At 37.1% G+C, this 25,890-nt stretch overlaps 1 protein-coding gene across 5 annotated transcripts in view; it reads right to left on the bottom strand.

Moving 5' to 3' along the window:
- ABCB11 (ATP binding cassette subfamily B member 11) overlaps window positions 1-25,622 on the bottom strand; it is a 91,325-nt gene extending 65,703 nt beyond the window's left edge. The window contains exons 1-5 of one of the 5 annotated variants that reach the window (XR_006712943.1): window positions 25,085-25,622; window positions 15,415-15,517; window positions 13,873-13,894; window positions 11,315-11,366; window positions 10,295-10,533 (exon numbers count right to left, since the gene is read on the bottom strand). Coding sequence is in view for 4 of the 5 variants with exons in the window: in XM_045480101.1 (XP_045336057.1) it covers window positions 10,295-10,533; window positions 11,315-11,366; window positions 13,873-13,894; window positions 15,415-15,490 (389 nt within the window). In the remaining variant the exon portion in view is untranslated. Of the gene's footprint in view, window positions 1-10,294; window positions 10,562-11,314; window positions 11,367-13,872; window positions 13,895-15,414; window positions 15,518-25,084 lie in introns of those variants that run through there. The other 4 variants (XM_045480101.1, XM_045480102.1, XM_045480103.1 and 1 more) reach the window with 4 other exon arrangements.
- Between the last annotated feature and the right edge of the window lie 268 nt (window positions 25,623-25,890).

Below are 25,890 nucleotides of genomic sequence, written 5' to 3' on the forward strand. Positions count from 1 at the left end.
CAAATGATTAAGATATGAGAGATCCTTATCTTGCCCTTTATGAAAAATAAATTCACCACAAAATCAAATTACTCAATTTATACTTCAAGGTTTCAGATTTACTAAACCCAGAGGGTTTTCATTTTCAATACCTAGGAGGTCTTTATGACAGGGTGCATTGCTTAACATGGAGTCTTCCTTTCAATGGTTTTCATGCATGGTAGACCCAGTAGTACTGACACTGTAGAGTGAACATCAGTGGCAAATCACAACTGACCACCACAGGTTGGCAGAAATGTGGCCATGTCCTACTCTCAGAATGATGGAGGCTCTGTATTGTTTAATGCACGGGACATCAACCTGTGCACAAACGGCTGATCACTGAGTAAAGCTGCTCTGCAGAACACCCATACACGATGGCTTACTGCCAGAATGGCTAGAGAATCTATGACAATTTCCAGAATGGCTAGAATTCCCTTTCCGAGAATCTATGACAATTTTTTTTTCACCCAGGAAGCCATTTGTTTGTTTTTCATTAAACTTTTCATTTCAAGGCAAGTGTATATTCTCATGCAATTGTGAGAAATAATACAGAAGCATTATATATGCCCTTTGGCAATATCTTGCAAAACTCTAGGACAATATCACAACCGAGATGTTGGCATTGATGTAATCAAGATCGGAACATCCTCATCACCCCAAGGATTCTTCATGTTGCCTTTTTACATCTACACATGCAGCCTCCACTCCCCCCTTAACCCCGGGCTACCACTCATCTATTCTCTAGTGCTATAGGTTTGTCATTCAAAGAATATTATAAAGTGGAATAAAGAATATTATGTAACTGGAATCACACAGTATGTAACTTTTTGGCATTGGTTGGCTTTTTTTCACTCAGTATAATTCTTTCATCAATTATTTGCTCCTTTTCATTTTCAAGTACTATTCCGTGGTATAGATGTATCACAGCTTAACCACTCACCCATCGAAGGATGTCTGGGTTGTTTCCAGTTTTTGTCTGTTACAAGTAAAGTTTCTATAACCTTTGTGTACAGGTTTTTGCATGAACGTTAGTTTTAATCTCTCTGGGATAAATCCCCAACAGTAGAATTGCTGTGTTATATAACACTTGCATGTTTATTTATTTATTTATTTAATTGCCAAACTGTTTTCCAGAGTGGCTGCGCCATTTTGCATTTCCACCAGCAAGGTATAAGTGATCCAGTTCCTCCACATCTTCACCAACATTTGGTGTCATCACTATTTTTATTTTAGCAATTCTGATAGATTTGTGCTGATGTCTCATTTTGATTTTAATTTGCTTCCCTAACCGCTAATGTTGCTGAGAATCTTTTCATGTGCTCATTTGCCATCTTTATATCCTTAGTGAAATATCTTTTCATGTGTTTTCCCCCATATTCTAATTTGAATTTTTCTAACCACTGAGTTTGGAAAGTTCTTTATATTTTCTAGATCTTAGTCCTTTGTCAGATATATAGTTTGCAAACATACTCTCCCAGTCTGTAGCTTTTCTTTTTCATTCTCTTAACAGGGTCTTTTGCAGAGCAAAAGTTTTTCATTTTGATGAAGGCCAATTCATCAACTTTTCTTTTTATGGACTGTACTTTTAGTGTCAAGTCTAAGAGCTCTTTGTCTAGCCTTAGACATGAAAATGGTGAGCTACACATTTTTCTAAAAGTTTGGTTTATTTTTTACATTTAAGTCCATAATCCATTTTGAGCTATTCTGTGTATAGGTTCATTTCTTGCCTATGGATGTCCAATTATTTAGGCACCATTTGATAAAAAGTTTGTATTTCCTCTATTGAATTTCTTTTCCACCCTTATTAACAATCAGTGGGACATATTTGCACTGGTCTATTTGAGTTCTCTATTCTGTTCTGTCAATACAACACAATCTTGCTTTAGCTATATAACATATCTTGAAATTGAGTAGACTGTTCCCTCACACTTTATTCTTCTTTTTCAAAGTTGTTTTAGATATTCTAGTTCTTTTTTTTTTTGACTTTTCATATAAATTTTAGAGTAATCTTGTCTCTATATACAAAAATATCTTGCTGAGATTTTAATGGAAATTTTATTAAACCTGTATTATCAGTTTGGGGGAAATGAGATTTTTCTTACACTGAATTTTCCAATTCATTAACAATATATGTCTCTTCATCTGTTTAGATCTTTGATTTCTTTCATCAGGAGTTTACATTTTTCAGCATGTAAGTCCCATATATGTTTTATTAAATTTACAACTAAATACATTTTTAAAGCAATTTTAAATGGCATTATGTTTTGAATTTTGGTGTCCACATGTTCATTGCTAGTATGCAGAAATAGTACTAAATTTTGTATATTTATTTGGTATTTTATGACTTTGCCAAACTTATTTACTGTTTCTAAGATATTTTCGTAGATTCTTTGGGATTTTCTATGTCCACAATAATATCATCTTCAATATAATTGGGTGTATTTCTTCCTTTTAGGTCTGTATTTTGTTTTCACTTAAAATGTTTTTGGTTGTAACAAAAAATACATAACATAAAATTTGCCAACTTAACCACTTTTAAATGTATAGTTCAATAGTGTTAAATATTAAATCAGTATTCCTTTCCTTCCTTATTGTATAGGCTAGAACTATGAACACTGTGTTGAATAATAGTGGTGAAAGCATATATTCGTGCCTTGTTTCCAGTCTCAGGGAGAAAGCATTTAATCTTTCACTTTTTTTTCCTTACTTTGTTTTTATTTTTTTTAAAAAAAATGTTTAATGTTTTTAATGTTTGTTTTTGAGAGGGACAGAGAGAAAGAGAGACAGCATGAGAGGGGGAGGGGCAGAAAAAGAGGGAGACAGAAAATCCAAAGCAGGCTTTGCGCTGTCAGCTCAAGGTTGGACATGGGGCTCAGGCCCGCCACCGGAAGATCATGACCGGAGCCGAAGTTGGATGCTCAACCAACTGAGCTACCCAGGCGCCCCTCAATCTTTCACACAAAAAAGCTGTGGGACTTTTTTGTAGATGTTCTTTCTTAAGTTGAGGAAGTTCCTTTCCATTACTAGTTTTTTGAGAGTTTTTGTTATGAATGGGTGTTGAAATTTTAAGTGCTTCTTCATCTTCAATGAAGATCATCATGTGGTTTTATATATTAGCTTGTTAATGTGGTAGATTACGTTCACTGTTTTTCTAATACTGAACCACATGTGCTTCTCTAGAATATACTCTACTTGGTGTGTAATTCTTTTTTATATATTGTTAATTCTATTTGCTAGTATTTTGTTAACATTTTGCATCTATATTCATGAGGAATATTAATCTGTGCTTTTCTTTTTTGTAATATTTTTGGCTGGCTTTTGGATCACAGTAATACTAGCTTCATAAAATGAATTAACTACTCTCTCTTATTATCTGGAAAATATTGTATAAAGCTGGTGGTAGTTTTTTTTTTTTTTTTTGAAACATTAGGTAGAATTCTCCAGTGAAATCACATGGGCCCGGAGATTTCTTTTTTTAGAGTTTTAAAATTATAAATTCAATTTCTTTAATAGGGCTATTCTAATTATTTGTATCACATTGGGTGAGTTGTGGTAGTTTGTTTTTGCAAGCAATTGGTTCATTTTTCTAAGTTGTCAAATCTATGTGTGTAGACTAGTTATAGTAGTTCCTTGTTGCCCCTTTGATGTTTGCAAGGTCTACAGTAATATCTCATCTTTCACTCCGAGCATTGGTCATTTGTGTCTTCTCCCTTTTTCTTTTGTCAGTTTTGATGAAGGTTTGCCCATTTAACTGATTTTTTTTCAAAGAACTAGATATTTGTTTCATTGATTTCCTGTATTGTTTTTTTTATTTTTATTCTACCCTCTCATCTGCTTTCGGTAGACTTATTTTACTCTTTTCCGAGGTTCTTAAGTTGGGAGCTTAGATGTTTAGTTTGAGATGTTTCCTCTTTCGTAATGTATGCATTTAGTGCTATAAATTTTCCTCCCAGTACTACATGAACTGTGTCCCACAGATTTTTACATTTTGTGTTTTCCTTTTCATCTAGTTCAATTTTTAAACTTTTTCCTTGTCACTTCCTCTTTGACCTATGAATTATTTAGAAGTGTACTGTTTGATTCCCAAGAATTTGGGGGGTTTTCCATTTATCTTTCTGTTACTGATTTCTAGTTTGATTCCATTGTGGTTAGAGAATTCACTCTATTATTTCAATTATTTTATATTTTATTTCAATTATTTTATATTTATAAGCAAATTGAGGTTTGTTTCATAGCTCATAGGGTATGGTCTGTCTTGGTATGTGCTCTGTAGGCACTTAAAAAATGTGTATTATGTGGTTGTTGAATGGAATGTTCTATACATGTCGTTTAGATCCTGTGGCTGCTGGTATTTAGCTCTTCTATATCCTTGATAATTTTATGTCTAGTTGCTCTTTCAATTGTAGAGAGATGGTAGTTAAGGGTTCTACTATATTTTTGATTTGTCTATTTTTCCTTTCTGTTCTGTCAGTTGTTGCTTCACAAGTTTTGCAACTCTGTTTGGTGTGTATACATTTAAGATTGCTGTGTCTTCCTGGCAGATTGACTTTTTCACCTTTGTATGATGGTCCTCTTTGTCTCTGGTAAATTTCTTTATTCCAAAATCTAATTTATCTTATATCAGTATAGTCATTTCTGCTTTCTTTTGACTAAGGTTTACATGAAAAATCTTTTTCCATAGACTACTCAAACTGTTTTTATATTTTTATTTCACTTTATTTAAGTAATCTCTACATCCAACATGGGGCTCAAACTCACAACCCCAAGATCAAAAGTCACATACTCTACTGACTGAGCCATCCGAGGTGCCCTCAAACATTTTTTAAAATTCAAAGTTGATTTACCTGTAGTGTTTTTGAGTATATCTCTTTGTATAGCTTTTTTAGTGGTTGCTCTAGGAGTTATGTTATAAATATAATATATATATATGTATATATATATATATGTATATATATATATACATATATATATATATGGCTTATTATAATCTGCTAGTGTCATTTTACCAGTTTGTATGGAGTGTAAAAACACTATCTCCCTTTATATACCTTTATTCTCCTCTGTTAATACTATAATTATCTTTAATATTTCCAAATCAAATTCACATCAAACAATGTTACAATAGGATGATATCAAACAGTGTTGGCAGTTTTTACTTCCACCTTTAAAAATAAGTCAGAAAACTCAAGCAGAGGAGGAAAGTCTACTATGTTTACCCATGATTTTGCTTACTATGTTCTTCCTTCTTAATGTCCAAGATTATTTTTATTATTTCCTTTCTGTTCAAAGAGCTTCCTTTAGCCATTCTTAAGTAAGTCAGCTGGCAATAAATTCTCTGAATTTCCCTCGTCTGAAAATGTCTTGATTGTCTCTTCCATGGAGGTTGTGATGAATGTCCTCACCCTCTGATCCCATGCAAGCAGGCAGGGAGAGAGGTTTCTCTTTACAGTGGGGGTGCTTCAACTCTACATATTCTTCACTGACACCACAGAGGTGGGGTGGGAGACAGACACAGCAGGGGCTCAGTGATACCTGGTAAAGGTGGAAGTCTAGGCCTAACTCAACCTTTGCTAGCGTGGGTAAGTGTGAGGTTATGTAGTGTTTTTTGTTTTTGTTTTGTTTTATTTTCCTGTGGTGTTGGCTTGAGTAGAATAGTGATATAGTTATTGCCCGAGATTTTTCTGTTAGGCTGCCTCTTTGTGGTCTACTATCTAGAAAGAGCAGAATTTTATTAAGTCCTTTGTGGTTTGTGCTCACTGGTTTTTCCAGATTGCAGCTTTCCCAACACCCATGTGTGGTACATATGAGGCCTAAAAATAACCCAGGGAACTCACAGCCATGTCATGATTTGAGTCCTGAGAACTCTAACCTTCTTTTATCCACTTTTCAGACTACTATGTTTGTTTTATATGTAATGGATTAAATAATCCAATCAAACAGCAGAGATTGTCAGACTGGATAAGTCTAAAAAACAAACAAACAAGCTCCAACTGTAGACTGTCTACAGGAGACACATTTTAGATTCAAAGATATGAACGAGTTAAAAGTAGGATGGAAAACGATATGTCACGGCAAAGAGCAACCATAACAAACCAAGAGTGGCTGTACCAATATAAGACCAAATAAACTTTTAAAAATTGTTATTGGGAATAAATGTTTTATAATTATAAAAGGACCAATCTATCAGAAGATTATAACAATCAGAAGATTATAACAATTATAAACATATATTCATCTAAAAACAGAGTTCCCCAATACATGAAGCAAAGTCTGACAGATTCAAGAGTAGAAATAGGTAGTTCAATAATAATAGTCAGAGATTGCAATTCTATACTTTGCATTGGATAGAATAACCAGAAATAGAAGACTTGAATAATACCACAAACCAATAGACCTAACAGAAATCCTTTGAACATTCCATTCAATAACAGCAGACTGCATGTTCCCCTTAAGTGCACATGGAGCACTCTGCAGGATAGACCCATGCTAAGCTGTACCAATCCATGCTACAATATGATGAACCTTGAAAATATTATGCCAGGTTAAAGAAGCCAATCACAAAGGACCACATATTGTGGGATTCCAGTTGTATGAAATGTCCAGAATAGGCAAATCTACAGAGCCAGAAAGTAGATTAGTGGTTGTCTAGAGCTGAGGGGGGATGGGAGATGGGAGAGTGACAGCTAAAAGTTTCTTTCTGTGGTAATAAAATTGTCCTAAAATTGGGGCGTCTGGGTGACTCAGTCAGTTAAGCATCTGACTCTTGATTTTGGCTCAGATTGTGATCTCACGGTTGTGGGATCAAGCCCTGTGTTGGGCTCTGCACTGACAGCTTGGAGCCTGTTTGGGATTTTCTCTCTCTCTCTCTCTCTCTCTCTCTGTCTCTCTCTCTCTCTGCTCCTTGCCCACTCTCATTCTCTCTCTCAAAATAAATAGACATTTTTAAAAATATTCTAAAATTGATTGTAGTGATAGGTGCACAACTGTAAAATACAGAAAACCATTGAATTATACATTTTAAATTGGTAAATTTTATGGTATGTGAATGTATCTCAATAAAGCTGTTTTAAAAACTGTATGGTTTTATAGTGTTTAAATTCAACACAGTGTTTGAATGCATACACGAAACGTACATTGCTAAGAAAACAGACCAAAATCCAAGAGAAGGTACAGGCTGATTTCTACTTTGACACATTCATATGCGGGCGAAATAAAGAATCATATTTCCCAATGGCTGTGGTAGTCAGCCTCTACAGAGCCCCTAATCATTCTTGTCTCTTGGTTTCCACACTGCTGCATAGTTCCTTTTCAAATTGTACCAGGGTTGGTCATGTGACCAGTAGAAAATGGCAGAAATGGACACCTGCGTGGCTCAGTGGGTTAAGCGTCTCTTGATTTTGCCTCAGGTCATGATCTCATGATTCATAAATTCGAGTCCTGTGTTGGTCTCTGCCACTGACAACGCAGAGCCTGCTTGGGATTCTCTCTCTCCCTCTCTCTCTGTTCTTCCTCTAGTCTCTCTCTCTCTCTCTCTCTCTCTCTCAAAACTAAAAATAAACTTTAAAAAAAGAAAGAAAAGGGCAGAAATTATGGTATGTCACTTCCACAATAAAACTTTTGGGCTTTGTGGCTTTTGTTTGAATTTTTACACTTTAATTGGATAAAAGAAAATAAAAATAAGCTGCACCGTGGTATTTGGACTACTTGGATTTCCCTTCATTCATCATGTTTCATTCTTTTGCCATATTATTTGACTATTCTGAGCAAATAAATTCTGATAAGCTGTTAAGGAAGCTTGATGTTCCATAATACTTTTCAGCATTATTCACTGAGAGCTGTTTGGAAGGCTTTGCCTAAAAATTCCACCCAATGAATTACAATTCATATGTAGAAACCAACCAATGAAATGAAAGAGTAAAACCAGCTTCTACCAATAAACATGCATGCTTATGTTGATAAGATCATGGAGCAACCCTGTCCAAGACCTGTACACCTATTATAATAGGTAGAGAAATTTTACTTTAACGATATGCTTTTTCCAAGAAGGAAAGTTGCAAAAGAGTTGGGTAATTTTGGAGACACGTTAACTACTTACAGTAAGAAAATGTCCTCACCCTTGTCTTCTGCCCCACCCAAGTCCATTTTCACATTGATCTTAACTAACGCCAAAGCTAAACAAACATTTACTCAGAAGAATAAACAGTAGTCCCATCAGTGACCATAGTCACTCACAATTAAAAAGTATTCAACTCATCAAAAGAGTAAAGAAAAGGCCTGAGAAGGGTTGGGATCTACACAAGTTCAGATACCCATATGAAATTTTTAAAAAGGACAAATATCCATTTAATGTTTTGTATCACATGAATTCAGCAGAAGCCAGTGAACTTCTGAAAGCCCCTATTTGCTCTGCACAATGTGCTCACCTTTGAGTATATAATCCAGTAAGAATGAATAAAGTATGACTAAGGGATAGCCATAGGAAATTCTTTTCTAATGAATGTTGGTGATGCAGACGTTAAAGGTAGATTCATTCTTTAAATCATCTAGTAAATATTTATAAGCACTTGGCACTGTGGATAAGTCTCAAATTTTAGCCCCTCTAACATTTATTTCCAAATATTAAGGCATGAAGAGATATGCCTTCAGGAATTTTCCCTAGAAAATTTTACCTTCATGAGTGTTAATGATTTTGGTCAATGTACATCATATTATAAGTCTGAATGCATTTTTTCCGAAAAGGGAGGCAATTAACATTACATTTTGTAGTCATACTACTCAATTCATTTTTGTCCTCCAACATAAATGAAAGACTTTTAAAAGATTGTCATTGACAACAGCAACTCTTTTATGCAAACTGTTCCAAATTTAGAAGAAAAACATGTATTTAGGCTTTAGGAAATTTATTTCTCATGAGTATTATTATTTTTTAAAAGGTAATTCTGCACATTGTATGTTGTCCTATATTTTTCTGTCAAGCACTAACCAGTTGTTACTACCTATTTATTTCAATCGTCTTTGATTTAATGATGATTTTACTGACTAGACCTAAATGCCATGAAGATAAGGACCATGACTCAAGATAACCACTGTATCCTTGAGGTTTACAAAGTTCCTGATAGGTAGTTGGTGTTCAAAAAATTTTGACTGAATGAATGAGTGAATGAAAGACCCTAACAGTAGATAATATTATGGAAGAGTATCAGTGATGTAGGAGGATTAGTTCATAATCTAAATCAAACATGTAGGGGTGCCTGGGTGGGGTTCAGTTGGTTAAGCATCCAACTCTTGATTTAGGCTCAGGTTCAGTTTGTGAGATGGAGTCCTGTGTGGGCTCAGCACAGACAACGTGGAACCTGCTTGGGATTCTCTCTGTCTTCCCCTCCCCCGCTCTCTTTCTCTCTCTGTCTCTCTCAAAATAAATAAACAAACATTAAAAAAAACAAATCAAACATGTAGAAAAAATTTTAGATGAAGGTAAAAAATGTAATTTTGTTCGAGGGAGCCCCTCCAAGTGTCTTCCAAGGCAAGATGTGCCCTGCCCTTGGCTCTTGAACCTGAGTGTGTGACTTCATACATGCAAATGAGCTTGTTCTAGCCCTGAAGCAGTGTGAGGCTCACTGCAAAGTCCATGCTATGATAGTGAGTCAACACTGAACACTATGGACTCACTGATTTCGGGCTAATCACAAAATGAACAGTAGCACGGTGAGTTCTGGCTAATTCTGCGTGGCTCCCTTCTGTTTGCTGCAGCATCACACAATTCTTGCATAGAAACTCAACTACTGAGACCAGGGGCCCCTACTCCAAGTCCTGTAGTACAACAATGAATTTCCCATTATAAAAAGAAGGCTGAGGATCAAATGGAACATTAGCCACAGTCACAGAAGCTAAGAAATGGAAAGTAGTTAAGTGACTAACAAAAGTCTTGAAAATGAGATGTGAGACATGACAAAGACTCAAATAAAATTCATGGCTCACTTCCCAAGTATATTGGTAGTGTTCATCCTCAAGCCTATAGTCTACCAAGTGGTTAAATTTGGGTGTCACATTTAATAGGCAATTTCCAGTTCTATTTTTTTGTTAGAATTTAAAAACCTGGTAAGATAGGAAGAACCTTAGGAGGGAGTAATTTGTAGAAATATGGGTTGAATTTATGTTTCTGTTTGTTCTATGTTGGATATCAATCCAGTTCAGCTAATAAAATCCCACTTACACATTTTGAATTATAATTCAACATATAAACAAAAAAGGTTAAACATAAAAAATAGCCTACCCACAACGCGTTCCATTTGTCATATTCTGGTTAAGGGAGCTGTTGATCCATACTATGGTGTTGTTTACACATGCTTTTCCAGGGATCTTGAGTTCTTGTAATTCAGTGTCATAGTCAATAAAAATATCTGTCATTCTGCCAAAAATGAGGAGCAGGGCTGGATGGGATAGTCCATGGAGAAATGCACATAAACTTCCCACAAACATCAGCCAAATGTCAGTCGCTGAAGAAAATCGAAACTTGAAAAACAAAGGATTCAGAGATCATCTATGGGTGAAAAGCAGGAGAAGTAGGAGGACTATTTAATTTTAGTTACTAGATTCTGATAAATAGTATTCAGCACCAAATTTTATGGGAATCATCTTCATTGAACAATAGAGTTTTCACTAACTATATAAAAATAAGTGGTATATCAATTATCTAAGACAGTAGACTCTTACATTTTTAGTTTGTTATTTCTTTCCTAGTCTCTGAATTCATTCTCTTTACCTCAAGAACTGACCTCAGTTCTTAGGTATTGATTCACAACATAAGTGGGAAGTGATCAATGGCATTGATGAGATTGCCATGTAGAAATATTGTGTGGGGCATTCACCAGTAGCATAAATTGGCTCCCAGAACTGACACTGACAAAGAAGAGTGCCTATTTTTGCCTAGAAATGTCTCTACCTTGTGAAAATTTGGGGTAAATACCTACACTATAGAATTTATATAGATATGTCATAAGAGTAAGTATACATAATAGTTACTGTGATAATTTTCCTTACTAAAATAATAATTATGGGCTTAATGGTTATTTTCCAGGACACTGTTCTGATCTACCAGATAGGATTTATGTGTTTAATTAGCAATATATTTCGAATTGCCATTCAGCATGTTATCCCATGGACAACGTTTATGACTAAAAACGTGAACACTGTACTTAAAAACCTGCCAATGACTGAAGATTTAACACTCCTCCATGATCTGAACAATTTTCCATTGCAAAATTTATGTCAAAAATCAGCACAATTTTATTACCAATTGAAAGAAGCTAACTTGAGTGCTGTCACCTTTTTTCTCATCTTGTAACCTGAGGAGAGAAACATATGGATTTATAGACCATCCTTTCCAAAACAAAGAGAAATTCTCCATAGGTGGTGATTTTATGAGTCATCCTTTAGTAAGAAATAAAGTCCCCACTGACTGAGAAATTCTTGCCAAACCGGGCATCCTAAAAACAAACTTTTATTTTTCAGATTTACCTCTTCTAGAGATTTTGGTATAGCTCTATTTCATGTTGAGCAGAAAGTCAGTGAGGTTTTTCTGAGAGATACTGAGAGAAAATGAAAAGTCTCTATACTCCCAGTTTATATTAGCAATAACTATTGGATTTCATCCTTGACCCTCAGCCTGTTTCTATCACATTTCCTTGTGGGTAAGTGGAGGTGGTTGGATTAGCTGCTTTAAAGCTTCCTTCTAGCACTTAAAAATTTTAAAACTACATTAAATAGTACCTATACGATGGAAAAGTTTTTAAAAACTCCTATACTTCCCATAAAATCATATTTCCTTAGTATTTCTTACTCATTTCACTTCTCATAATGTTATATCTAACCCATATTTGACCTTCTCGACTCCAGGGTTCTCTACTTCACCTGAGTCATCCCTCATGGATACACCGTGGACCTTTCTTTCAACAGAAACTGCTCCCTTGACACTCTGGGACTGGCGATGCATCCTGTTTTGTCACTTCCTTTCTCCTTCTACACCATTTTGTCATCTCAGTTGTGATCTGCAGTTCCTTAAACCCTCATTAATTTTCAATTGCTAAAAACCTATCAAGATTGTGTTTCCTTCCCTATGCATCCCAGCTCCCACTGCCAGCCATTTGGACCACACTCTTACCATCATCCTCAATCCTTTTCCCCACCTCCATCTTTGGAAACGCCCTCATCTCTGCATCCATCCACTGTTTGCCCCTCTCCACCTGAAGCCAGGCTGTGGGGCCTGAAGAGGTTCAAGACCACCTCTTCACTGTGTAAACTGATGCCAACACATGCCATGCCTAGCAGTCAGCTGCCCTGACGTTCCCCTCCAGCTCACAGTAGAATCCCAAGTCTTTGCTGAAAAGTCCAAGGCCCTCCACAGTCTGGCCAATTGGCTCTCTGACCTTGTCTCTTTCTACTGCACTCCAATTCTCTCCACCCGAGCAACCTGGCCTCTTTGCTGACCTTTGTTCATGCCAAATTTATTCTCACTTCTGACCATTTGGACTTGTTGTTTCCTCCTGACAGAATGCTCTTTCTTCAGATACTTGCATGGCCAACCCCCTCATCTCCTTCAGATTTTCCCTCAAAAGTCACCTTCTCAATGGGACCCTCCCTGGCCAAAGCCTTTAAAATTTCAAATTTGTCCCCACATCACTTCATATCTCCATTCCATGTTTGCTTCTTTTTTTTTTCTTAGAAAGACAGTGATAGATTATCACTACCATGCTATGTATTATATTTATTTATGGTGCTTATCATGTCATCCTCACTAAAATGTAAGCTCCTCAAGGACAGAGATTTTTGCCCAGTTTGTTCTTTTCTGTATCCTCAGTACCTGTAATAGTGTCTGACACCTGGTATGCATTTAATTAATATTTATGAAATGAATGAATGAATGAATGAATGAGTATGGTCTCCATCCTTAACTCAATCCATAACACTGTACTTCATCTGTCTATAATAGACTGTTCCATTTCCCTCCACAGCTTTCTCAGACTTTCACTGTGATCTTCTCATTCTACATTACCACATCTAACAGAAAATGTTCATCTCCTCTAAAAACCAAAGAACTCACTCAACCTTCCTGTTGATTCTCTCTTTGCTGTTTATCTGTACCCACACCCATTTTCATCTTTTTTCCCTCCAGTGAGGAAATTGTGGTTCCTCTAGGCCCAGGCTGACCTTACTACTCCTAGTCCAAAACTGCTGTTACCACATCCACCAGCCCTCTCTGCTGTGAATTACTTAAAATTTCTTAAAGAGCTTCAACCTCTGCCTTATTACCACTTCTTTTTCAGGAACTTGCCTAGCACCTCCCTTCTGTCTTCTAAGTTAGACTCTCTCTAATCCTACTCTCATGCCAATGTATGATTAGCTGACATTTGCTTTATATGAGAATTTAAACTTTTAAACTAAAGAGAAATATCTAACAATTAAATTTTAGGGTTCTACTATTTGCCTATGGAAAGAATTTGGGGTTAAGGGACCTCCCCTGTGCTCATGAAATATTACTTGTCCAACTTCACCTCTGCCCATTTAGGTTAGAAATTCTATGATGTTGCTGGGTGCACAGGGGAGATTTGGACCTAATCCAGAAGGGATCTTCCAAACGGTTTCTGAAATCAAATTACAGCAATGTTCTTTGTTTGTTTGTTTGTTTGTTTTTTCAAATTACAGCAATGATTTAAAGAGAAAAAGAATGGATCACCTATACCATTTTATAGGAAGTACAATGTGCATGAAAATATTATCTCTCTTTGTACCTTTAAAAGGAATATTAGGGAGTTAATCTAGAAAAGATGATGCATTGTTGAAACAGTCACTTACCTTGAATTCTTATCATTGTTATCTGTCAGGATAAAAACAATGCACAAAGCAGTTAATAATAATGACACAATGAAACATAGTCATTAATAATTTTTCTCTGGGGAAACATTCCCATAAATTAATTTCATTCATGGAACATTGCAAAATGACTATTTGCTTTTTTTTTTCTTTCTTTCTTTCTTTTTTTTTAATTCTCTCTCTCTGTGTCTCTCATATTACACAAGATACCCTTTCAGGTTCAGGACTACTGGCTTGACTACATTTTTAGATATTTCTACAAGGTATGAGATATTGGTATTTTCTGAGCATCAGCTGGAGACCAACATTTTTTAAGTTTATTTGTTTATTTTGAGAGAGAGACCATGTGTGAGCATGCACAATTCAGGGAGGGGCAGAGAGAGAGGGAGAGAGAGAGAATTCCATGCAGGCGCCACATTGTCAACATGGAGCCTGACATGGGGCTTGATTTCATGAACTGTGAGACCACGACCTGAGCTGAGATCAAGAGTCAGACCCTTAACCCTGAGACCAACCCTCAGACCACTGAGCCATGCTAGCAGCCCGAGACCAACATTTTTAAATTAGCTGAAGAAAATCTAATTTTTTTGAACTACCAAGTAAAATGGATATTTATTGTTTGGTTCCTTGGGAACAACAGAATTTATCTATTTAAAATTAAGACTACAAATTAACTAGACAATAAGATGATGTTGACACTCCCATGCCAGTAGAAACCACAGGATTGAGCTGGATGTAATTTTCCTCAGCTTAGGTCAGAGCAGATGGAGGGTAGGAAGTGAAAGTGGGGGTGCAGGGTCATGGGTGTAGGGAAGCAAAGGGAAAGGAGTTCAGGGTGCTAAGGTCAACCACCACCATGGGACAGCAAATCCTGATTCCCTGACATTTTAATTAATGTAAGTAAGAGTAAAGAGGCATTATAGTATAGATAGAGATCAACATCTTGGGTTTGGGAATCAGATAGAACTAGATTAGAATGATGGTTCCATCAATTATCAGTCATGTGATCTTTGCCAAGTTTAAAAAAATTTATTCAAGTCTAATTTTCTTCTTCTGCAAGCTGTAAAATTATAGAATTCGTTTAAAAAATAATAAATGCTTGGAATCACCTGCGCTCACTAGATGTTAGGTGCTAGTGCTACAGGTCCTCTTTCCCATTGTCTCATTCTAACCAGCACTGTCTTAGTATAGTTTCTCACTAAATTATTACTGCTATAATCAATTATAATAGCTGAATAAAGGCAATAATAATAACCAATGCTGGAACCCTACTCTACTAAAAAAGAGATATTTGTAGAGGAGATACTTTCATTTACCCACACTTTGTGCATTTGTACTTAGCACTTTCAGACATTCCATAACACGGATTCTGGAGAGAACTACCGATTTGTGGGTAAGAAATGCATCCCGTAATGGTTCTACATATTGTTGATTTTTCTCTGCCCCTTGAAACTTCACTAGCTTGTCTACTTTTGTTCTAACCTCTTTTTATATAAGAGACAGTAAGAGAAAAGGGCCACTTACATAATCTGTCTGACTCAAAACCATAATTCTCTTCTCCAAATTTCTTCACACTGCGAAGAATTACTGAGTCAGACATGGTAATTGCAATCTGCAGCCAATAGCCCTATAAAACAAAATAATCATTGCAATTATTTTTTTCTCTTCTTAAACAAAATAGCCAAATGAAAGAACAATTTTGTACAAGAAATAACCTTCACTAACAATCTAAATCTTCACTAAAAATCATATTTTTAATTGGTTAATAACTCCATGAAAGAGCCTAATTATTAGGAAAGATAAAGCCAAACCATTGATTATGGCTTTCTCTATCTGATGAATGGATAGTTGCTTTTTATTTATTTGTTCTTTCTGCTCGTTTTTCCTCCCTCTCTCCCTCCCTCCCTCCCTTTTCTTCCTTCCTTCCTTCCTTCCTTTCTTTCTTTCTTTCATGAGTAAAAATAAAAACCACTGGCACTACACCACCAACAGGTGACATTCTTGGGTCACTGTACTGAACCAACTACACCTAAATACTGGTGGGTAGCCTTCAGTGCTTCTTTGTAAATGCAACTCCTAGATCGAGGATATGGTGAGTCTGGCATGGACCAGAGGAACAGCTACCCACTCATTTTACAAAACAAGTGTAAACTTGACATCAAAACAAACAAGAATGATATAAGAAAAATAGAATTATAATTGCTTTTGAAAATAGATTTAAAATTGTTAAATATGTTAAGTATAATTCAGCAGTTCATGAAAAAAATATAATGAACAATGTTGATTCCAGGAATGCAATGATTGTTCAATGTGAAAAAACTTGATCATTTTGATAGATGCAGAAAAAGTATTCAGCAAAAATCAATATCCATTACTGATTTGTAAAATACTATAAAACTAGAGAAATAATTATCTGCAACTCCAATGAATAGATTTTGGGTAATGATTGGCAATGAACACTAAACCCTTTAAATGAGATACTGGCAAAGATTAACAGTGCAAAGTATTGTGAAGATGTAGAGGGAAGACATTATGTTGATTCATTATCTCTCCTTAAGCTCCTCTTGGCTCTCACAACTTCTTGTACTTTCCTTGTTTTTGAAGACCTTGACAGTTTTGAGGAGTATTGAACCGTTATTTTGCAGGCTGTCTCCTAAAGTGGGACTTATTTGATATTTTTCTCAGGATTAGATATGGGTTGTGTATTTTAGGGAGGAAAACCACAGAGGTAAAGTACCCTTCTCATGACATCATATCAAAGGTACTATCAGTGTAATGGTATCTATCAACGTGATTTTAAAAAATAAACTTTAAAGATAAATTCAACATTAAGAAATAGAGTGAGAAATATTATTTAATTAAATAGTTTATGAGGTCAGTAAAGATAAAAAAAACTACGTGAAGCAGATTCAAAATTCTTTTATTCAACAACAAAATTTGCTCAGTATTTTGGGAATATATTCTCAATGCAGAGAATGCAATGTTCACTGGTTATATCATTTTTGAAATTTTAACAAAAATTTGTTTTTCAGAAAGCAAAGAAATTCTTTGATAATGAGAAAATAAATCTTTAGAATATTTATAATACTGAGTCTCCTAATTTTAAAATAAGACTTTAAAAAATCAGTCTTCAATTATTTTTTTCCTGGCTTAGCTCTTCATTTAAAAAGGTTTCTTTCGGGGTGCCTGGGTGGCGCAGTCGGTTGAGCGTCCGACTTCAGCCAGGTCACGATCTCGCGGTCCGTGAGTTCGAGCCTCGCGTCAGGCTCTGGGCTGATGGCTCAGAGCCTGGAGCCTGTTTCCGATTCTGTGTCTCCCTCTCTCTCTGCCCCTCCCCCGTTCATGCTCTGTCCCTCTCTGTCCCAAAAATAAATAAACGTTGAAAAAAAAAATTAAAAAAAAAAAAAAAAGGTTTCTTTCCACTGGTGTGCAAATATTTGACAGCATTTAGACCCCAGTGGTGTAGTGTCTTGCCTGTGAACTTCAGAGTCTCACTGATCCTGTGGTCTCACTCTATGTTGTTGAAAACATTTTTTAACCTCTCTCCAGGCTCTGAATTCTCCATCATTCAAGTCAGTGATGGTGATGGTGATAAGATGTACCTTGTGGGACTAGTATGAAAATGATATGAAACTGAGTCTGTACATCAGCTGGTCCAAAGGGAGAAGACAGCTAAAGTTCCTTTTGGCCTTCAAGCCTAGAGACTCTCTCCCTTGCCCTACTTCCCGCCCTCCCTCTGGGGTCACTTGTAGTAAGGCACCCTCTATTAAGGAAGAGAATGATGGTCAACCAACCTACTCTTTTCATTTTCCGTCTCTGTTCCTCCACCAATTCCATACATTTGTTTTCATATTAGGTTTGTTTGCATTTTGCTTCTTTCTGAATGCAATGATTTTTGTGATCTCTAATTTACTATTAAAGAGTAATGTTTTCAAACACAAAAATTCACACATAGCATGGATTTCTTCCCTGTAGCATTGACCTGTAGCAGAAGACCACTGAGAACACAATTGTAGTTGAACAATCTGATTTATTATTCATTGCAGTGAGGGAGAACACATGGTAGGGACCACAGGGTGTCTCAGTAAGAGGGTTTTAGGATGAACCTATCATAGGAAGTGGGCTTCAATTAGGTGATTTGGGAGAGGATTCAAGAAAGTAGGCATCTGCTCTAGATTGAATGTTGTCAGAAAGCCAGAGCAATTTCATGATTGGATAAAGAAATAGTCACTTATATAGCAAGAGACAGGGATGTTTGGTATTTTTGCACAATGACTTTATTTTTGCCTGTGCATGAGCAAAATTATAGACTGGTCTTGCTTTGTTTCATTTTTATCCTGGTTTCAGAGGGACTTTGTCTGAGATTGGTGGTATGGTTAATTTTATGTATCAATTTGAGGGGGCTAAGGGATGCCAGATAGCTGGCAAAGCATTATTTTTGGATATGTCATTGGTGGTGTTTCCAGAAGAGATTAGCATTTGAATCTGTAGATTACCCTCACCAGCGCAGATGGACATTATTCATTCAATCCTTTGAAGTCCTGAATAAAGCAAAGAGGCAGAGAAGCCAAGGGCAGAGAAACTAAATAGACGTTTTTCTAAAAAAGACATACAAATGGTCAACAGGTACATGAAAAGATACTCAACATCACTCATCATCAGGAAAATGCAAATCAAAACCATAATGACATACCACCTCACATCTGTTAGAATGGCTATCACAAGAAGACAAGAAAGAACAAGTGTCAGTGGTGATTTGGAGAAAAGGGAACCCATGTGCACTGTTGAGAAGAATGCAAACTGGTTTACCCCCTATGGAAATCAGTATGGAGGTTCCTTAAGAAATTAAAAATGACAACTATCGAATGATCCAGAAATCCCGTTTCTGAGTATATACACAAAGGAATTTAAAATAGGATATTGAAGAGATATCCACATTCTTGTGTTTATTGCAGCATTATTCACAATAGCCAAGATATAGAAATAACCTAAATGCCCATCAATGGATAAATGGGAAAAAAAGATGTAGTATATACATATATATGTATACACACACATACACAGCATATATAAAAAACTATGTATATATACATGTATATACAATGGAATATTATTTAACCATATGAAAGAAGGGAATTCTATCATTTGTGACAACATGGATGGACCTTGAGGGCATTATGTTCAATGAGATAAGCCAGACAGAGAAACACAAATATTGTATGACATTGCCTATATGTGGAATCTATAAAAGCTAAACATGTAGAAATAAAGAGTAGAATGGTGGTTACTAGAGGCTGAGAGGTGGAGGAATTGGGAAGATGTTTAAGGGTACAAGCTTGCAGCTGGAAGATGAGAAAGTTCTGGAGATCTAATGCACAACATAGTGATTATAGTTAACAATACTATATTGTATATTTCGGAATTGTTAAGAGGCTGTATCTTAAGTGTTCTCACCATAAAAAAGAAATGATAATTATGTGCCATGATGGAGGTGGTCACTGAAGCTATGGTGGTAATCATATAGACGTATATAAATGTATCAAAGCAACCAGTTGTACACCTTCAACTTATGCAATGTTGTATGTCAAATACACCTGAGTAAAAAATTAATCGATTTTTTTGAAGGCCAGTAAAGGAAGAATTAGCTCTTTTACTTTAGCTGGAACATCCATCCTTTCCTGTCCTTGCATACTAGAGCTGCTGCTTCTTGGGCCTTTGGTTGGTTTGCTCAATCAGAAATGGAAGCTAGTTGCTTTATTTCTGCCCAGTTCAGGAGTGGCAGTGATGACTTTTGAAGGCCATTGTGTTGAAACAGTTTATTACTTGCATACACCCACAAAGACAATGGCATTTTTATAATGCTGTTTGGGAAAGTGCAATGAGATACCAAAACTACTAGAATGAGTAAACAAAAGCCTTGCTTGTGATATTTTCCAGGAAAGGCACTGTTTCCACAATGAGATGTTAGATGAATTGCCTCGTATCATTACAAATGTAGAATGAAACACTGGTATCATTAGACCATGTTTTCTCCTACTGGTTAGTTCCCTTTTTATTAGATAAGGTCCTGGGAGGCATAGCAGATAATGGAGAATATGTTGGCCAGTTTCTGGAACCCTAGCAACACAGCGGGAATCTAGTTTTCAGTGATAAACAAGTTTGTTTCACAGGGTCACAAGAATGTGTCTTCCTCCTCACCTGGTACATTCCATGATTTAAGAAGGCTATGGTGTTTTGTCACATTCTCCCCACTAATATAAGCAGATGTAATATCATCTAATTCTACTCCCTCAGCTGTTACCTATAGCACCTAAATTAGAAATTTGGTCTTGAGCTTCCTGAAGCATGTGAAGGGTTCTTGGGTATAATATGATGCAGGAAGTTTTAATTAAGGCATCTTAACTTACAATAACAAATTTTTACTTTAACACAAAAGAACTCAGAATTAAAAATAAGGTACCATGCATGCTATTTCATTTTTACTCTGTATTTTCATAAAGTAAATTACTTTAATCTCCAAAAAAATCTCTTTGGAAACATTTTGAGAATTTTCAAGTCCTCCAGAAAGATGGTCTTCCAATAAACTTAGAAAATCTAGGAATTAAAAGTTGGAAATCAAGATTTCTAAGCACTGCCTGGCAGACCTTGATTACCTAATTGTGAAAACCCCAAGAATTTTTAACTGTCCATGCCAACACCACTGTCCCTCTCTGCTAAATGGCATGTGGTCTATGTGCAGACAATCTGTGCTTCTGTATAACTATCCAAGCTTGAAGTTTTCTTTTCTTTGATAAAATGTGTAATCTTATCAACACAGAGGACAGTCTCCTGACCTTTATTGGTAGATACATCACAGATATGTGTATGTTAGGACACTAGCAATGGGGCACCTGGGTGGCTCAGTCGGGTGTCCGACTTTAGCTCAGGTCATGATCTCATGACTCGTGCATTCAAGCCCTACATCAGGCTCTGTGCTGACAGCGCAGAGCCTGAAGCCTGCTTTGAATTCTGTGTCTCTCTTCTTCTCTGTCCCCCCTCCCCTGCCACTTGTGCTCTGTCTCTCTCTCTCTCTCAAAAATGAATAAAAACATTTTAAAAAATTAAAAAAAAAAAAGGAAAAAAAAAGAACACTAGCAACAATATTCTGGAAGACACTGTTGGGGAGGAGAGAGAGGACACAGAGACCAACACCTGAATGAATTCCCTGAGAGAACCTAGGACATCGACAGACCTCAGAAAGAGGGATAAGTAAGCAGTGCCATGGAGGGCCTGAGGTTGTCAAAACTGGAGGAGGTAGAGTTCTATAGCCATGTCAGGAACAAGTAAAAAAATCCAAAGAATACAAAGTGTCAGTGCTCACCATGGGCCATTACACCAAGGTTGCTAAGTGTGACTTCAAGACACCGGTATGACTATTGATGCTGCAGGAGAACTGAATAAGAAGAGAAAGAAGGAAAAAAGGAAAGAAAGAAAGAAAGAGAAAGAAAGAAAGAGAGAGAGAGAAACAAAGAAAGAAAGAAAGAGAAAGAAAGAAAGAAAGAAAGAAAGAAAGAAAGAAAGAAAGAAAAAGAAAGAAGGAGAAAAAGAAAGAAAGAAAGAAAAAGAAAGAAAGAAGGAAAGAAAGAAAGAAAGAAAGAAAGAAAGAAAGAAAAAGAAAGAGAAAGAAAGAAAGAGAAAGAAAGAAAGAGAGAGAGAAAGAAAGAAAGAAAGAAAGAAAGAAAGAAAAAGAAAGAGAGAAAGAAAGAAAGAATGAAAGAAAGAAAGAAAGAAAGAGAAAAAGAAAGAAAAAGAAAAGAAACGAAACAGGTCAGGGATGAGAATAGTTCTCCCAGAAGCTGGAATCCCTCCTGCCTGAAGATAGAACTACAATAGGGACATTAGGCCCACTGCCTGTTTTTATAAATAAAGCTTTATTGGAACACAATAATGCCCATTAGTTTCCATTTTATCTTTGATTGTTCTTGTGCTACAATGGCAGAAGTGAGTAGCTGTGACAGAGACTATACGCACACCTCCCCCACCTCCCAACCACCATCAGTGCCTAAAACATTTACTTTCTAGCCTTCTAGAAAAAATGTTTGCTGACTCCTGTATTATGAGGCCAGTTCAGGACAGCCTGATGCCTGGGGAGAAATAATGAAGGACCTGATTTACCCACCTAAAAATCATATGCAGCACCAGACCTCCAACCTGCCCTGTTCTCATAAAACTTATAGTGGGGCAGGGAAGACAGGTGCCACATAAAAAATTACAAGCATGGGAGAGAAGAGGAAGCATGGGTGTCTCCTACACCATCAGGCAGTGGCCCTGCCCTTGTCCAGAGAGCTGAGGTGGGGTGGGGGGTATGAATTCAGCACATTTTTAGTATGGGACATAGGAGATGAAGACAAGTTACCCAAGGAAACAAGAGAGAGAAAAGCATTCTAGTGGGGAAGAGCACACGAAAAGGTCCAGACCCAGGAGACAGCACATAGGTTCAAGATGGAAGAATGTCCAGCCAGTGTGAGGAAAAGTGGATGGATGTCTCTGAAGGATGTGGCTGGTGGATTCCTCCAGGCCTCATCTTTAACATTGAGGATGTGGGACCTTATCCCAATGGCAATGGAACAAATATACACTTTTAGGCAAGATAGAGATATGATCATATTTATCCTTTTTGAAAAGGCCAACACTCTGATAAGGCTTGGAACTTGAGAGCCCACACCCAGAGGGACTAGGAAATCTGTTTGGGATGAGCAGAAATTCCTCCAGGCCAAGCAGTGGGCGCCTTCATTTACCAGGGCAAGAACCACACAGTTCATCTCACTCCTGGGCAGATAGGCCTCAGGTGACCAAAAGAAATAGGCTTGTGGTGCCACACAACCAAGCCACTGGTGCCCAGGCTCTTGTCACTTTAGGAGATGACTTCTCTACTCTATCAGTGTTCTAGTTTCCAATTGTCTTGCTTTCCATTCTGCTTTCCATTTCATTTTCTCCCAAATACTGCTTTCCATTTCATTTTCTCCCAAATACTATTTTTGAAGCATGTTGATCTAGACTGAATTCAGAAGGAAGAGGCTGAGGTTTTTCCACATCCAGACCAACACAGTGAGGAGGATCTAAATGCCCTAACAGCCATTGAGGAGCTGGAGGGATAGCGAGGGGTACGAGGCCAGGATCAGGAGTGGCCTACACCCCACCCCACATCACATTGTGAATATTCTCCTTGGTTTTTTCTTTTGCCAGGACTTCCCTTGTGTAAAAACTTTCAAGGTCACCAGCATCACACACTGCCCTTCCCTGAGCTGCTTGGAGAGAAAAGCGGAATTTCTCTTGCTCCTCTTGACTCTGGAAGTCACTTCCTTGGCCACCAACTCAGATTTCTTAAAGCCCTTAAAATATCCGTCACTGCTGACATGTTGCAATGCAGGTAGAGCACTTTTGTTGTTATCAAACCCAGCAAACCTTGGGTTTTCTCTCAAGGATCATTAAAAGGAGGAAAGAAATAGGGGATCCTGGGTGGCTCAGTCGGTTAAGTGTCTGACTTTGGCTCAGGTCATGATCTAATGTTTTGTGAGTTTGAGCCCCACCTTGGGCTCTGGGCTGATAGAAGCCTGGAGCCTGCTTCAGATTCTGTGTCTCCCTCTGCCTCTGCCCCTGCCCTACTCATTCTCTCTCTCTCTCTCTCTCTCTCTCTCTCTCTCAAAAATAAATAAACATTTAAAAAAGGAGGAGAGAAATATTAGTTTATGCTAAGGAGCAAGACAAATAGAAAACCACTGCTTGGCAGATAAGCAGGTTGTGGCACAATGGTGTGTGTCAACAACATGGAAGACATCTCCAGAGACGGGATAAAAATGAGGCCCCTTTAGCCCCAAGGGCCACAGCTGATGAACATGGGAAAGAAATTAAATGGAGGACTAAAGAATTGCTCTAGAAGAAGAGAGAGTTTAATTTCAAAGTTACTCCCAGTCTGTCTTGGTTTCTATGTGCATAGTTCTCCCATCTGCACAAAGCAACACACAACTCTAACACTTGATTCTTGCAATAGAACTCAGGCATTTTGTTTTGTTTTGTTTTGTTTTTAGTAATTTCAGTGTCTTTTAAAACCGCGGACTGGGCAATTTTTTTTTTCCTACACTACTTCATAATCTATTTCAAGCATTCATCAGTAAATATTTGTCACCATTACTCTTAGTAGGAAGACACACAAGTTATTCAAGGGGCTTACAATCAAGTGGGGGAAAGGGCATGTGAACGGTAACTCCCAGGTAGGGAAATGCAGCCTCCAGAGATAATTACAGAGTGTTACAGGACACAGGAGGAGGGTAGCCAAGTCTGGAGTGGTGGGGTAGGGGTGTGGGGGTGAGGTGGGGGTTGTGGCTGCACACTGAAAGAAACTTTATTAAACAAGAGCCTATAAATAAGCTAATACTTTAAAAACTTAGTAATAACCACTATTAGAGTTTTTTGTACAGTCATTATAATTTGTCTCTAATATATCTAGTTAACTATTCTTCCCTCAAAACATTTGGAATTACCACACCTTATTCCCAGTCTTCAACATGAATAATATTTGATTGATGTGTTCAAATCATCCACAACATGTGAGTTCTACTGGGTAGAGAAACCTAAAAATGGAAATTAGTTTCTAGAAATCAATGTTTCCCCCTGTAGCCATGCATCCAGAGCTCATATTTTTTAGTATCTAAATTATTGAAAACTGGGAGAATGAGGGATATAAGCATGGTGTTGGAGAAAAGATGAAGTTGGCATAGTTCTGTATGAAAACAGCACCAGCTTTCCAGATGGGATTTGTGGTTATCAGTGCAAACTGAATTGCACTTTCATAAACCCAAGACAAAAAAGCTCACTAGCATTTTTACTTTGGGCACATTATTCAATCCATTCATCCATTTGCACCACACACACACACACACACACACACACACTCTCTCTCTCAAAACAATTGATGCATAGAGTAACATTGCTATAAATGAGACAGCAACCAAGAGTCACCCATATTGTATAATATATTATTAAATTACAAATATATTCTGCAAGTTCTTATCCAAGCATTATGGTACTGTTTATTGCATGACAAGAGGATAGCCTTTAGTGAATCAGAAACACAATACCCCACAAAGTAAAACTTGGAGGAAATGGACTTGCAGAACATGATCCTCAAATGCTGTAAAGAATAGAAGTCACTTACCTGTGAGCGAGGACTTGAGGAAGCCAGAAAAACAACAGACTCTACCGTGGAGAGTCAAAGGTTTTACAACCTTTTCCAACTTCAGTTTTCATCATTGCTAAACACTGAACAGAATTCAAGCTTTTTCTAAAACATTATCTATTTGTTGACGGGTCAATGCCCTGAAGGCCAGTCTAAGCACAGTTCAGTGACATCTGAGGAAAGGTTGAATACACTCAAAACAATAACCCCAAACACACAGTGGGCTTAGGAAGCCAGCTGAGGGCTTCAACAGGCTTTGGAAGGTGTGGATTCCCTTGAAAGGAGGCACAAGACACTGGTACCCCATCCCCCCACACCCTGCAAGAGCGTTGTGATTCTGGCTACATCATTTCTTCTCATAAGCCTTTGGTCTTAAGAAATTACTTTAAAACATAACCAGACCAAAACCAAACAAAAAACAAAAAAAACAAAAAACAAAACAAAAAAAAAACAACTTTAAACTTTTCCCCTCAATTTGAAAGATTACTCTTGGAAAGTCCTTACGTTGCAGGCCCCTGATATTCCTGACCCAGCCCCAGAATTGTGTGGAGATAGATGACTTGAAAGAACACGTGAAATAGCCTTTTGGTCAAAACTCTGAGGGCTCACATGACCCTTGCACCCTGGCCTCAACAGTCAACAACCTCAGGCTCTACCCACCAGATAAATGATTTTTTTAAAGGTTTAAACTAACAGAAATCCAAGTCAAATAAACATATGTGGCTTCTCCAGCGGCTTTGTGCTGTCCGTACCTGTTCCTCTCCCTTCTTGTTAATTCCATCATT

This window comes from Leopardus geoffroyi, chromosome C1 (genome assembly GCF_018350155.1).
Source record: "Leopardus geoffroyi isolate Oge1 chromosome C1, O.geoffroyi_Oge1_pat1.0, whole genome shotgun sequence".
NCBI classification, from domain to species: domain Eukaryota; kingdom Metazoa; phylum Chordata; class Mammalia; order Carnivora; family Felidae; genus Leopardus; species Leopardus geoffroyi.